Source organism: Eulemur rufifrons, chromosome 3 (genome assembly GCF_041146395.1).
Source record: "Eulemur rufifrons isolate Redbay chromosome 3, OSU_ERuf_1, whole genome shotgun sequence".
Taxonomy (NCBI): Eukaryota; Metazoa; Chordata; class Mammalia; order Primates; family Lemuridae; genus Eulemur; species Eulemur rufifrons.
The window spans coordinates 91620575-91635414 of record NC_090985.1 but is presented as its reverse complement, the minus strand read 5'-3'; the positions used below and the strand labels follow the sequence as shown (position 1 = coordinate 91635414).

At 39.9% G+C, this 14840-nt stretch overlaps 1 protein-coding gene across 11 annotated transcripts in view; it reads right to left on the bottom strand.

Moving 5' to 3' along the window:
• Positions 1–14840, bottom strand: part of ASPH (aspartate beta-hydroxylase) — a 221055-nt gene that overhangs the window by 138469 nt on the left and 67746 nt on the right. For 2 of the 11 annotated variants that reach the window (XM_069465560.1, XM_069465572.1), the window contains 8 exons: positions 12894–13025; positions 11716–11748; positions 10714–10770; positions 10147–10194; positions 9647–9679; positions 4899–4967; positions 4563–4598; positions 361–405 (listed from right to left, as the gene is read on the bottom strand). The exons of 3 other annotated variants lie outside the window; for them this stretch is intronic. In XM_069465560.1, coding sequence (XP_069321661.1) covers positions 361–405; positions 4563–4598; positions 4899–4967; positions 9647–9679; positions 10147–10194; positions 10714–10770; positions 11716–11748; positions 12894–13025 — 453 coding nt within the window. The remainder of the gene's footprint in view (positions 1–360; positions 406–4562; positions 4599–4898; positions 4968–9646; positions 9680–10146; positions 10195–10713; positions 10771–11715; positions 11749–12893; positions 13026–14840) is intronic. 6 more of the 11 variants (XM_069465573.1, XM_069465574.1, XM_069465571.1 and 3 more) reach the window with 5 other exon arrangements.

The following is a 14840-nucleotide window of genomic DNA, read 5'->3' as shown; positions in this document are numbered from 1 at the left end:
CCAACTTCCACCCTAAGGCAATTCTGACTCCATCTCCTCCATCAAACGGCCTGTCAACCAAAAAGGAAAAGAAAACAGAACCCCTAACTTCTTCTACTACCACCATTTATGATGGCAAAATCATATGACCATTAATATTCCTCCAATTCTAGCTCAACAAATATGTACTACACTGAATCTGATGTGTATTTTCCATCACTTTGGCTCAACTGATCAAAACAGAAAAATTTTAAATTACAGTAGTCAAACCCTTCTCTCTCAAGATGTTTTACCCTTCATAGACTTATTATAAAGCTACTGCTGATATTAATAGCAGTTATCCAATAATAAGAGTTAAATATAACTAAAAAAATGTCATACCTGGTGGTACTTCCTGATGTTCTTCTACCGGGGGAACACTTACTTCTGAAATAAATAAAGGTATTAGCCATTACATATTGCTGAACAGTGTTTAAAATACTGATCGCCAGTATTTAAGTTATGGTGATTATTTTTTACGGACTTTAAAAATTCAATTACAACTGCCATAAAAAAATTAGGTTTTTGTACCCTCACAACAAAGAAGAGTTAGTTACAACTTAGCAAAATGTGTATTTCTCAACTGTTCTGCACAACAGGCTTGACAATGTGACCTGCCTGACTAACCTTAAAACTCCATTACCCAGGAAAGGAGATAAAACCTAGGTTTTCACTACAATTTTGCATCAGACTTGACAAAAAAGCTGAGGAAAGATGCTTAAGGTATCCTGGTTCTTCATTAAAGAGTTTCTTCTTGGAAAGTTTTTACCTTATAACCCTAGTTTTAACATTAATGAAACAATGAAATTAAATTGCAATAGAATCTTAAAAACAATAAAGTTGTTTTTGAAAAATAATATTTAAGATAACACATTCTAAGACTAGTCAAAGATATAGATGTGAATTTTTAATATCTCGTCTTTTTCTTTGGCTGCTTCAACCCAATTATGACGGAAGAGACTGCAGACACCCCCACCCAATGACATAAAGACATACTGACCTCATCTGCTGTATCAAGTTACATCACATTTTAACGTCTTTAAACCTAACGACCCATTTAACATTACCTTAACCTAGAAATAAGATTATATCAGCTTTCCTTTTGCTCCTTAACAGGCTTTGTCAACAGAAGTGTAACAGGCGTTGGTCAAAAGGATGGATTTTTTAACAGCAATTTCTAAAATATAAGATATTTATGCAGCTATTTTAATCATTTTTCTTTTTGCATCCATTTGCTTCTAGTTATAAAAATGACATGTGCTCAAAATAGAGTATTTGGAAATACTTTACATAAAAGTAAAAGGAAACAAAAAAGATCACACAGATTCCCACTAACTGCTGCTGGCGTTCTGACATGCTTCCTTGCTAGAGTGGCAGTACCGCAACCCCTCAGCTTTCCATGCTGTGACTGGCTTAACAGGTTTGCCTGTTTATTTGGCTCTTAAGTATTTAGAGACATATTAGTACTTTACCAACTTTGCCAATATTTTTCTCAGAATTTCTTTCATTTTTGTCATTGTGGCTACAAAATTGTGGTATATCATAAAGTATTATTTGCTTCCTTTGTTATTTCCATCACTGATATTATACCAGGAAAGCCATATTATTGCAAGTTAAATTAAATTTTCATCAATTTTTATTCTGAAAAATACACATTCAACAAACCCATCTGAAACTTCTTTTGGTATATGACGTATTTAATAACAGGATTTTTGAAAAGGAAATAGTGAATTAATTATATCAGCATAACCTGAAAGGTTAACTATTGTATTCATACAGCCTACTTTTCCTTACTTCAAGGCTTTTTGAACCCACTTCATTCAGTACGGATTTCACTCCCACCAGTTCACTCAAACGGTTTTTGGAAAGATCACCAACAATTTCCACATCGCCAAATGCAACCGATACTTCCCAGTCCTGAAATTCCGGGGCCACTCAGCACCATGGAACATATTTCCTCTTTTCCTTCTCTACTTCGTTTCTGCTCTATTTTCCTCCTGACTCAGTGGTTGTTTTTCCTCCACCCACCTCACAATAGTGGGGTTCCTCAGAGCTCAGTCATTGGACTGCCTCTCTGCTCTCTCTGCACTCACCTCCAAAATGACCATGTCAGTTTCCATGGATCTAATACCATCTTCGCGGTGACAGCTCCCAAACGTTTATATTCATCTTAGATCCTGCCCAACTAGTTCAGATAAGCATATCCAACTCTCGCACTCGACACTCCGCTTGGATATCTCACACTAACTCCCAGACTTCAAATGCCTAATACGGAGACTCTCATTTTCTCCCCTAAACCAGTTCCTTCTACAGCCTAGTTTTCTTCTTCTCAGGAAATGGCTCCATCATTCAGCAGTTACTCAAACCACCCCAAAGGCCTCCTCTATTTCTTTTCTTTGCTTCACAACTATCAGAAAAGTTCACGAATTTTAATTCTAAAATACATCTCAAGTTCAACACTTTCCCCTCCACTCCCACTGCCATGATCTTACTCTAGGCCACCACAATCACTTCCCTGGAGTAGTCCAAAATAATTTCCTGGCAGGGTGGTCCCCTCTTCCATCCTTGTTCTATCCAATCCATTCTTTAGCTAGAAGTAGAGATAATTCTTTGCAACATAAATCAGATTATGCCATATCTCATTTAAGTATTCCCCAAATTTACACTGTATCTAGAACATAATCCAAAGTCCTTAGTAGGCCCTGCAAGGTCCTGACGGATGTGTGTCCATCTATTTATCTGCAACGGAAAGTAACCCGGCTGACACAGATGGAGAATAACAGACGGTTAAACACAGGACTGGTACAGTGAGACATGTACTTCTGCACACATCATCCTGATGGCATGTGAAAGGAGGATAGGAAGGGGACAAATATGAAGTCAAGATGACCAGCTAGAAGGCGAGACTGTCGTTACCTAGGAAGATGACAAGGGGCTGAGCCAGATCACTAGTACAAGAGCTTTAGGAAAAAGAATGGATTTGGGAAATGTTTAAGGCATCTATTAACAGGGCTTGGGACTAGGTCTAGAGACGGGGAGAGGAGGACTCAGTAATGACTCCCATGGTTCTGGGTTGGGAATCCCAGTAGATACTGAGGCAACCAGCCAAGATAAGAGGAGAGGGGGGAAGAGAAGGTTGGCGGGTGTGTGAAGATGAGCCCCCCTCACTGTCCACGCAGGGGCTGCAGGGGCCCAGCACAGAAGCCACAGGCTGGGAAGCACACGCACAGCCCCACGCCCCTCGTCCACCAAAGGGGATTCCCTTAGCAGTCTCTGCCATGACCTCTATCAGCTAATCGAAATGCCTGAAAAGTCTTAAGAAAAAACTGTATTTCTAATCCAAGAAAGGAAGGGTCAAATTGTACAACGCACTGTTAGTTCTTTTATACAAAACCTATGTGGGGTAGGTTGGATGAAGTTCTTCCTGGGGATTTTGGGTTTCCATTTTCTGATTCCTGCTGAATAAATATACAGACTCAGCTATATTCTTCAGAACGTCAGTATTCCTCATGAGGAAACGAGGAGGGAGAAAATCTCAGCTCCACCCAGCCCTGCCACATGGGAGGAACCTTCTGGCACACAGCGGACCCTCAGCACCGTGCAGTCTCCCCCAGCCGCCAAGTGAGGGCAACTGCAGTCTCCCCTCCCTCCACACCGACCTCTTTCATCTGTTGACTGTTCCATCCCATTGTCCATTCTGTCTAACCAAGCTCAAAACCAGTAACATTCAATCTGAAAACTGACAATCAGCTACTCTTAAATGAATTCTAAAAGTAATTCCATAAGCAAAATTTTCCGTTCCATGCTACTTGCAGCAACCTATTGTTGTTAAATTGCATGTGGCCCCATGTGGTCAACTTTGGGCTCCATTCTGGGTCACACACCCGCTTGGCCACTTACAGCTATGGAGCTTGGGGCCAGCCAGTCACCTGACTGCTCCAGTTTCAGTTCTTCATTTGTGCAATAAGTACAAAGATCTCTGCTCTACCTTCTCCTCAGTGTCTACTGTGAGAGGCAACTGAAATAATATATGTGAAAGAATTACAATATATCATAAACTGTTAAGAACTACATAAACCTAAGCTGCATTTAAGCACCACTATTTAATATGTGCAACTATTTTTGTTTTTCAGAAACCATTCTTCACTTCCAATAAAAAGGTTTTTTTCCTAGCTGAAAACAACACAAAGGACCCAACTTTCAACCCACCTCTGCCCACTCTAACCCCTTTTCATTAGATCACTGCCTCATGGGGGGTCGCCTACCCCATTCAGGCCTCCACACCCTCAGCAGTTGCCTGTTACAGTATTCTGTTTTTATTGCCAGCATTGCACTTTTCATAAACTTTAATTACTTTATTTATCATCTGTTTGGCCACTGGAATGCCTGCCCCAATAAACACAGGACTTCTGCCTTAGACTCTTACACTGCTAGCTCTCGAGCACTGCATAGATAGCAAGTAGAAAATGCTCAATAAATACCTGTTGAATAAACGAACACACTCTTCAATGGAAAGTAAAACTATTTCTATGAAATTAACTTACCTTCTGAAATTATGTTTGAATCTTCCACAGCATTATCTAAAAAAAGGAAACACATCTTACATTAACTCACCTCCCCTCAGGCTCCTAAATTAACTCTTATCCACTCAGATATCTAAATTTGGCTCTTTTTAGACTGGGTCTTTTTATAGAGAGTACTTATACTAGGATATCAACTTTAATTTCAACTTAAATTTCAATATCCGATTACTTTCTTGATGACTTAAAAGTGTCTTGTATTTCTCACTACATTGATTCTTTGTTCCATAAGTTATGAGTTTTAACAAATATAGGAGGGTATTAACTTGCAAGAAACATCCATTTACAGAATAAACTCACCCGAGATTTCTATTGCTTCATTTTCTGAAGGTTCATTTTCCAAAGGTTCATTTTCTGAAGGTTCATATACTATTTAAAAAAAAAAAAAAAACCAGAAAAAAAATAATCATTTATAGCACTGTATAACTTTTATTGTAACACAAAACTTAACAACATGTTTCAAGGGCAGAGACAACATCTTATCCACCTTTGAACGTGCAGGGCTTAGTCACTGGGAAACAGCAGACTAGAGGGGTGGGGAAGAGTTTGGTCTGGACCGAAACAGTCCTGGCTTTAAATTCTAGGTCAGCCACTTACTACCTTTGTAAAGTTTCTCCATGTTTGTGGTGGAGCTTTTGAGTTAGCTGAAGCTCTATCCTGCTAATCATCCTGGATCCCAGTTTTCACCAGGGATCTTTGTTTATGGAACAATGCTCAGATCTTTGACCCAGGGGCAAAGGACTCTGCTGCCAGCCCAAGAATGCAGGGTCAGCTGTCGGTCTCAACTCACTGCCCTGACCAGGGTGCACTGCCCGCTCCTCCTCTCATTCCCCCGCATGAGGCTCCGTGCTTCTCCTCTGCCCTGCTGCAAGCAGGCTCCCCTCTACACGGCCCTCTCCTGTGCCCAGAGTGCTGCTTTCTCAGTCAGCCTGACCTTCCAAAATGCCTCCAGTTTTCTGGTTCACTACAAGCAAACTTTCTTATTTTCCCAGCATAGTTATAAATTTTTATTCTTTTATTCATTTGGTAAAGAAATATTTGTGAACACCTACTATCTTTCAGAAATTATTCCCAGCATTGGGTGCAGGAGGGGACTATTTTTAATGTATCACTGTGTCCTTCTGGAGGCATTTGGAAGATGAGGAAGCAGTGAATGTGTGCTCACTCTGTCCCCGAGTGGTACCCACATTTAAATACACTCACGCCTCTACCAACTTAAAAAAAACAAAGCGACCCTTCCTTGAGCTTGCTTCTGTCGTCCTTTCTTTCCTTCACTTCACAATCTAACTTCTTCAAGGAGGCGTCCACATGTGACAATGGCTCCTCCTTGCACCTCCCTTCCTCAATCCACTCCCACCTGCCCGCAGGCCCTGACCGAGGGGACCACCAGCGAGCACCTCATCTAAGCCGCGGGGCACCAGCCAGAGGTTACGGAATTCAGCCTCTTTGCAACACGCCTTTCTTTCCAAACACCATTACCCCGGATTTCAGTGTAACCGTACTCTCCTTCTCAATCTTCCTTATCACTTCATCTTTTTCTTAGCAGGCATTAAATGTTGGGCTTCTTCAAAGTCCGGCCATAGAGCATCCTCTGGTCTGAGATCTCTTAAGATCTCAGAGTTTGGCCCCAATGACCACATATACACGGGTAATTCCCACACTACAAACTAGACTTGTCTTCTGAGAGCCAAGCACCAGCAAATGGCTTATTTGATCTCTCCTCTTAGATGCCTCAAAGAAATCTCACTGTCAACATACACAGACTGGACTTATGACCTCCCACCCTGTCCCTGTCTTCCAGTCTGTCCTGTCTTAGGAAGAGCCCCTGCTGCCACCGGGCTGCACAGCCAGAAGAGGGGACATGGTTCTCGGCACCTTGCTCTCTCCCCAGCTACACCCACACATCAAGCCCTGCTGATTTTACCTTCTAAATATTTCTCAGCTTTGTCCACTTCCCTCCACTGTCACTGCTACCACTCTAGTCTAAACCACTGTCATCTCTCTCCGACCTGTCCACTGAAATAGTTCTGGCTATGGTTACCTATGACGCCACTGCAGTGCTAGGTCTCGTACACATGCTTGGCGCTCATCTCACATGGCTCTTAGCAGCACGGGGCACCGCGGGACACCTCTTTCTTGAAACTCCTCTCCTTTGGCTCCTCGTTAGGCAGAGATGTGACTCAGGGAACGATCAGATTCGGATGACTGCAGTATCGTAACTGGTCTCCCCACACTGACTCTTGTCTCTCTCCAGTCTATTTGCTACATGTCAGATCCCTCGATCTTTTCAAAATGCAGGTCTGATTTGGGGGTGCCCCTGCACAGCACGCTAAGGTGAAGATGACATGTCCTTGGCCTCCTTTACAGCCATCCTCTGGACCATCTCAGCCCCGTCCCTCTTCTAGCAAGTTCACCCCCGAGACCTCACTGACGGTCCTGGAAGCTCTCCCCTTGCCTGCCCACTGCTCTCACCTTAGCACAAAATTCGGAAGTCCTGACCTCATCCACAAACCGGGGAAGGTCTCTATTATGTGCTCTTCCTACACACTCTACTTGTTCTCCCCAACACTTATCACAACAATAATTGAAGACTCCATTGAAACTGCTTAATTTCTACCCCCCTGCTAAAATATTAGATCTATATCCAAACACGTACCATGTGTGTGTTCCTCACTAGAACTGCTCCAATGTTGTACATTTTGGATACAAGATACTACATAAATATGTAGTGTATGAATAAACAAATCAATCAGATGGCAAGACTGTACTGTTGCTTCCTGGGTTTGTCCAATGCGGGTGGGATGCTTTCTGTGTCTTTGATGTGGAGAGCTCGTTCTTGCGATGGCTCTAGCAATCCATATGTTTTCCAGGGTCTGAAGTTGGGGAGTTTAATATAGAATATATTCTGTTCTCTTACTGAAAGATGGTTTTGCTTTTACTCTACTTATAGCTTCACTTATATGACAGTTACTTGGTTTCCCTAGTCTGGTTCCGAATTTCCACAAAGATATGCTATCTTTTTAGCATATAATGAATAATCCTCTGTTCAATTAGATCTATTAGGCTTGAAAATGTTTATGTTTGACCCTGTCTCTACTAAAAATAGAAAAAAGTATCCAGGTGTCCAAAAACAGAAAAAAAAAAAAAAAAATTAGCCGGGCATGGTGGTGCACCCCTGTAGTCCCAGATCCTTGGGAGGCTGAGACAGGAGGATTGCTTGAGGCCAGGTGTTGGAGGTTACAGTGAGCTAGGCTGACACCATGGCACTCTAGCCCAGACAAGAGAGCGAGACTCTATCTTTAAAAAAAAAAAAAATGTTCTATAGCAAGGTTAATCCAAAGTATCTTAGCAAATCTTGATGATCCCTTAGGTCATACTAATTATCCTTTCTTAACATTTTAAATTACATTTATTTTGATACCCCTAAAATTAATATATTCATTTTTACAATATCTTTTTAGCATGGTATCTAATTTTATACTTCTCACAGGTTTGATTTCCAATTCCTTTAGATCTCGTCTGCAAATCGCATTCTAAACATGTTCTTTCTAGTAAATTTTCAAAAAACACTATAATGGTTGGCAGAAATGAGAAAAGTATCTCAAATCCCATCTCTACAAACATTTAATTTGTAAATTCCTATTCTCTTCTTCAAATTCAAGATTGGAAAGAAAATCTAAATATAATCTCAGGGCCAAGTTCTTTAACTTCTTATAAAAAAAATTATCAGTAGCTACAGACACAATCCAGGGTTCTTCCAATGGCGTCATATCCCATTAAAAACAGCCACTGTGGATGACGACCTTGGTAGGGTCTCAAGTCTTAAATTAACATATCAGGTCTACACATAGTCATTTCTAATTTCCTTCAATTGTGAATCACCAGCTATCAGAGCTCCTTGAAAGGAGGAATCCTATGTTACTCGTATTTGAACTTCAAGCCCTAAAACCACCTAGAATGTGCAAAGTCTTCCATATTCCACTCAATCATGACGTATTTCTTCATCTTTCCTGCTTTACACACAAACTTACACCCAACTGACCTCTTTCTGGAGAATCATATTTGAAGATAATGAAATAAAAAGGATACATCATTGGCTGTATCATTTCTCTCTTTCTTTCTTTTTTTTTGTTAAGAGATGAGTTGTCACTCTGTCACCTAGGCTGAATGAAGTACAGTGGTATAATCATGCTCACTGCAGCCTGGAACTCTTGGGCTCAAGTGATCCCCCTGCCTCAGCCTCCTGAGTAACTGGGACTACAGGTGCACACTACCATGTGTGGCTAATTTTTTTCTTTTCTTTTTTTTTTTTAGAGATGGGGTCTTGCTATGTTGTCCAGGCTGTTCTCAAACTCCTGATCTCAAGAGATCCTCAAGCTGCCCAAATTGCTGTGGTTATAAACTTGAGCCGCAATGCCTGGCTGTATCATTTCTTAGTCCTACAATCTTAGACAAATTATTTATCCTTATTATTAGTGAACCTTATTTCTGGAAAGTAGAGAAAATATGATCTACTTCATGGAGTTCAATAAAAGAGTACATGAAATGCCTGGACACAGAGGAGTTACAATGGCTTAAATCTGAATCAGATGCTGCCCATGCCACAAATTTGCCAGAACTATTTTCTCCATGTTGCCCTTAAGCCTGGAACCCAATTCTTCTTAACCTTCCTCAAGTTGGCAAATCCGCCATCTCTGAGAGTAAGATTAATTTGCAGAATCAGCAATAGTTAAACTCTTGACTAAAGTAGCAGTTCATACATATCTTAATCAAAAGAGAGAGATGGCTATAAAATAATGAGACCAGTTTTCTTGAATGACTTGTAACTGCCTCCTAATGATTGTAAGAAATTTAGGAAATTATTTAGGCATTTGCAGAACTGCTGGAATAGGCAATCTCCCCAAGGGAATTCTTGAAAACTACCATTCACTGGCATATTTTAAGTTATGATATTTATAGCTTAAAACATAATTCTCTATGTTTTATAGTCAAACTATGGCATATTTTAAAACAAGTATGTGGCTTAAGATTAAGAAGCATTTTCAAACCTTGTTCATCATAGTCTTGGTACGTTACACCATCTGCAAAAAAAAAGAGAATAAAAACAAAATAAGTATTAAATGAGTCATTCTGTATAACTGCTTTGCTAAAAAACAACAACAACTTAATCTCAAACACTCAATTCTATTCCTTTAAACATTAATGTCTGCACAGGCAGTAATAAATGCCTCTGCCCAAAAGCAACTAAAGGAAAGGGCAGGTAAATTATCGTCAAACAAAATTCCTCAAATTGGCACAGAAAAAGATGCACAAAAGTAGCAGGTTTTAACATCATGTCTTATTATGGAGGCGTTAGTAGACAGGATGAAATATGAAAGCCTGATGTTCTTTTAATAGTCTAATTTTGTTATAAGACAAAATGTCATGCATTGGATGCTACAATTACTTCTTTGACTCCTTTAAAAGAAAAATCACCATGTAAACATGGCACTGCAATCGAGAAACATTAAGTAACATTTAAAATCTAATGAAAACATTCATTTAATACCTGCATCATGGTGCAGTCTTTCATCATCTATTTCTGGTTCACTGGAATCTAGAAAAACAAAAACACACCATTGCCAAAAATGAAAAAACCAAACACATTACCAGATGCCATTCTAAAAGATTCACAAATTAATTCTCATCTTCACAACCTTGTAAGGCAGATATTGTCATTATCATTTCATAAAATTTAAGCTGAATAATGTTCCCTAATTTGCTACATCACAAAGACAGGAAGACACAGGAAACAGAACAAGGATTTGCACCCAGCCTGACTCTACTACATCATCCCACCTCTTCAATTTCCAGATATTCTTTGCAACATCCTACAAAGACCTACAAAGACCAAAATCTTTGTAGTGGTTTGAAAAACACAACTCCTTTTTCCCTCATTTCCCCATGTAATATAAATCATATTCAAAAATCTCTATAAATATCTGGGCAATCAAAAGTGACTATAAGTATAAAGAACTCTGTGTTTTATCAGAGTGAATCATTAACCCCGGGTTTAAATGGCCTTGACCACTGCCTCAAACAGAAACACATATCGATAATTTTAACATAGACAAACCTGGATTTTCCTGTTCATACATCATCTCTTCCATATCCTGATTATAGTCCTGTGAAACTACAAGTTAGGAAATAATTAGGAAATTACAAATGTGTCTGGAATAAGGATTACATGCAATCATCGAAACCAGAAAAGTACAATTTCTAGTAATGATAGAAATGTGAAATCAAAGCATAATGATGTTCAAACATGTCCACTCATAGAACAAATAGTTATTAACTATGCTAAATGCCAAATACAAAGATGAATAAGGCAGTCCTCATCATCAATGGATTTATAGCCCTACCACAAAATAAAGCTATATTCTCATTTAGTTTATGCAGATTCAACTACAGTCAGCAAATAAAAATGAGAGAGACAGAGAGAAAAAAAGAGAGCAGTGCAGGTGAGTCTTCCTGCCCAGCCAGCAAGAACCTGCTGGAGAGCGAGCCTGAGCAAGGATGCTCACATCCCCAGGCCTCATTTGGACCCAATACTGGACACTCCATATTTCTCTTAGACCAAAACATAGTTCTAGCTTTTACAGATACATATTGTTAAAATGATACAAGTCCTAAACGCCAGCCAACAATACCACATGGTCCTCAAGCACAGTAAGAATGATCTCTTCCAACACTGGAAGAAAAACTAGCCAACGACACGGGCTTACTGACAGATGATGCATCCATCTCCAGGGTACCTTCGGGGGTGCATGACACGTGACCAAACACAACTCTGATATTACATTGACTTTGTAACTTAAGGCTACAAAACTCATAATTCCACTACTGGGAATTTATCCTTAAGAAATAGACTTCAAAACACAAAAGCTATATTCACAAGATAATCTATTGATACATGATATGTAATAAAATTATTAAGTATATATCATAGGATATATTAAATAATTTATATTATTACTAATAAATAGTAGGTAATATTACATATATAATCTTATGATGATGTCTCAAAGGAAAAGACTCATTATAATTGAGAAAGAAGAGTGTTAAATTAAAATCTCACCTGTCTCTTCCACATGGTAACTGTCCACAGTTTCTGAAAAAACATCAGATTGATATTACTACTTTTATAAAATGGTGTACAGAGTCTGGCATATTCAGAATCTATGCTTATGATTAATTTTATTTCAAAAGAAATAACTATTAAAATGAAACATGGAAATATTAAATGTCTGTTTAGCACTTCATCTTTCACTGGAGCTACACTCCGAAATGTCTCACACATTCTCATACTTGATCCCCTCAGGAACCCCAGGTTGATGAACAGCACACATTGTGCTAAAGAGAGAGGACAGTTTATACGGAGTAACACAGTGACAAAGGCTGGACCAGGAGAAGTGCTAATCTCTCATTTCACTACGGTGTTCTACTTTCCAGACCTGTCCCACTGTTTTCTAGAGAGCTTCTACCCATGCCTTTCAAACAAGCATGGATATAAGCTTTTTGAAATACAACCTCTGATAAATTAGGGGCTGCCTGCTTCTAAAGTAAGTTCTCAATATATTAAACACTGTGAGGAGATGAACTTTACTTTTTCATTACTTGTATGCTTTAAAAAAGTCCTTGCAACCATTTACCAGCTGTATCGTGTAGGATTCTGTAAGTCAAGTTTTATAGGAACACAGCCATATTGACCCATTTAGGGATTGTCTCTGGCGGCTTTTGTGCTGATAGCAGAGCTGAGTAGTTTCGACAGAGGCTGTATGGTCCACAAAGCCTAAAATATTTACTGTCTGTCCATTTACAGAAACAGCTTGCCGGTGCCTGGAATAGAAGCTAAGAAATGTATTCTACCCACAGTCGTTACAGAGTTCATGTTCAACAAGAGCCTGAGAAAAATTATCAAGTCAAATATTTCACTGTCTGTTTGAATTTCACATAACAAATGGTAACCTAGGCAGGAGAATATAGTAAAAGTAGTTTGTTAAAGTATTTCACTTACTTTTCATAAGAAATTTTTAAATTTCAAGTTTCTCTTAAAAGTACTTTGAAGCAAAATCAGAATATCTATCTACTTTGGGAAAAAAATAACTAGTTGAGGCTTTAAACTCCAACTTAAAAAAAACTTAGATAAGTTAAATATTAGTGTTAAAGGGGTTTAAGAAAAGCTTCGGTAATTATAATTATAAATCGTCTATTGTATTTTATTCTGAAACAAAGAAACAGAAAAAAGTGCTCTACCTTCATGAAATGCTTCAGGTTCCAGGGTCTCAAATTGATCATCTACATCAGTCGCCGTAAGGAAATCGTTATCCTCTGGTTGTGGTTCTCCTGCTGGTCCGCCCTCTTGTTGCTGCAGGTCTTCTCCTTCAACTAGGACAATGGGCAAAGGGACACCAGTCTATAGTGAGGCCCACTGGCCACAGCCAACTTAAGCACAGATGCCCCTTGGAAGGGCTGCCACGCCCCCTCCTGCTGCTGGGCAGTCTCTGCCTGTCCTCTGGGCCACTGCAGATGCTGCTGTCCACTCCAAAGCCATTTCCTCACTCTGGCCAAGTGCCAGTCTGCCTCAGCGGGGAGGAGGGTGGTCTCCTCTCATTAGAACATGAACTCACCAAGGACAGGGACCTCATATATATCGTTCACTATGGATGCCCAGCACCTACGGCCATGCATAGCCATAGGACGTACTCAATAAATATCTGATGAATTAATGAATAAAAACTTCACAATTATTATATTTGCCTCTGATTATCGTTGGGTCAGAGAAAAGGTCACACTATGACCTTTTACTGAAAATTGACATAAAATTCTATGTAACAACTTTAGAGAACCATTCAAACATTCTATAGCAAAGAACAGCTAGCTACCTGTCAAAATCATATGCTAGGTCATAGGTTGACTTGTATGACATTGTGTGTCCAAACATTCCTATGTTTAGCCTTTAAGTTATGCAAAGATGCCCTTTTTTTCTTCTGAGATTAACTTCTGTGATATACTACGCTGTTCTGCTTCTTTTGTGTAGATGTTGGACATGCTACATTATTCCACTGTAATACGGTTTACATTGTTACTGGGCCTAAAAATTACCCCAATAACTTGATGTGGCTTCCAGCAGACTATCTGCTACACACAACACTCGAGCTACAGACCTTGCACGAGCTGGACTTCGTGTGCAGCGCAGCGAGTAGGCGTGTGGGGTATGGAACACATGGTTCTGGATTTAAGCTCTTCCACACCAGCTGTGTGACTGTGGACAGATTACTTAACTACTCAGTACCTTAGATTTCTCTTACATAAAATGGGAATAACAGTACCTATTCATAGCCTTGTTGGGAAGATTAAGACACTTAGAAAAATGTATGGCCCATGGTAAGTACTTAGGTATTATTATCATTTCAGTAATAAAATTACTACTATTTTGCACTGCTACTGAATTCCCACCCCACCCCCAAATTGCAGGAAGGCTTCTTGGTTACTCTCCCTTTACTGTGGCATGGTTAGGCTCTCAGGTGCTACTGAATCAGGCAGCCCTATTTATGTCATACTATTTATTTGTCTTCTGTCTTCTCATCATAGCTTACTGTATTTTCCTCCTCACTTCAGATTTTCTGCTACTCAGCAAACCAATCACCAATTCTAATTCCTGCTGCGAATTTTACTACTCTTTTTCTTCTTACCATATCCCTCTTTCCTTATTCTGCTGTCATTCTCGCCAGTGCAATTTGATGAGTTTTACATTAGCAGGACTTAGTTCTCTGTTCAATGGAAATGTCCCTGTTTTCAGTAGGGAAACCAGCCAAACATGGTACACGACTTCTGAGCCTCCACTGCTCGGTCAGGGACAGCCTGGTATGAAGAGACCTTTCCGAGGGTTAACTAGACTCTGGGCATTGGCAAGCACTCTGGGGCTGTTACACCACCCCTACGAGGTGGGTACTAGTATCTCACTCTGACAGATGAGGAACTAGAGACATTTATGCTAGAGCCATGCAGCAAACCAATGGCAGACGCAGGACCTGAATCCCAGTGTGGGATGAACTGGGGTGGGATGACAGGGAGCCATGCTGTCATGAGATGTGAAGATCAGGCAGGGTGAGAAACACATCACAGCCGAAGACATATCACGTGCAGAGGCTCCAAGGGAGGGGTGGGCTGGGCCATTTCAAAGGAAAGGGAGAGGCCAGT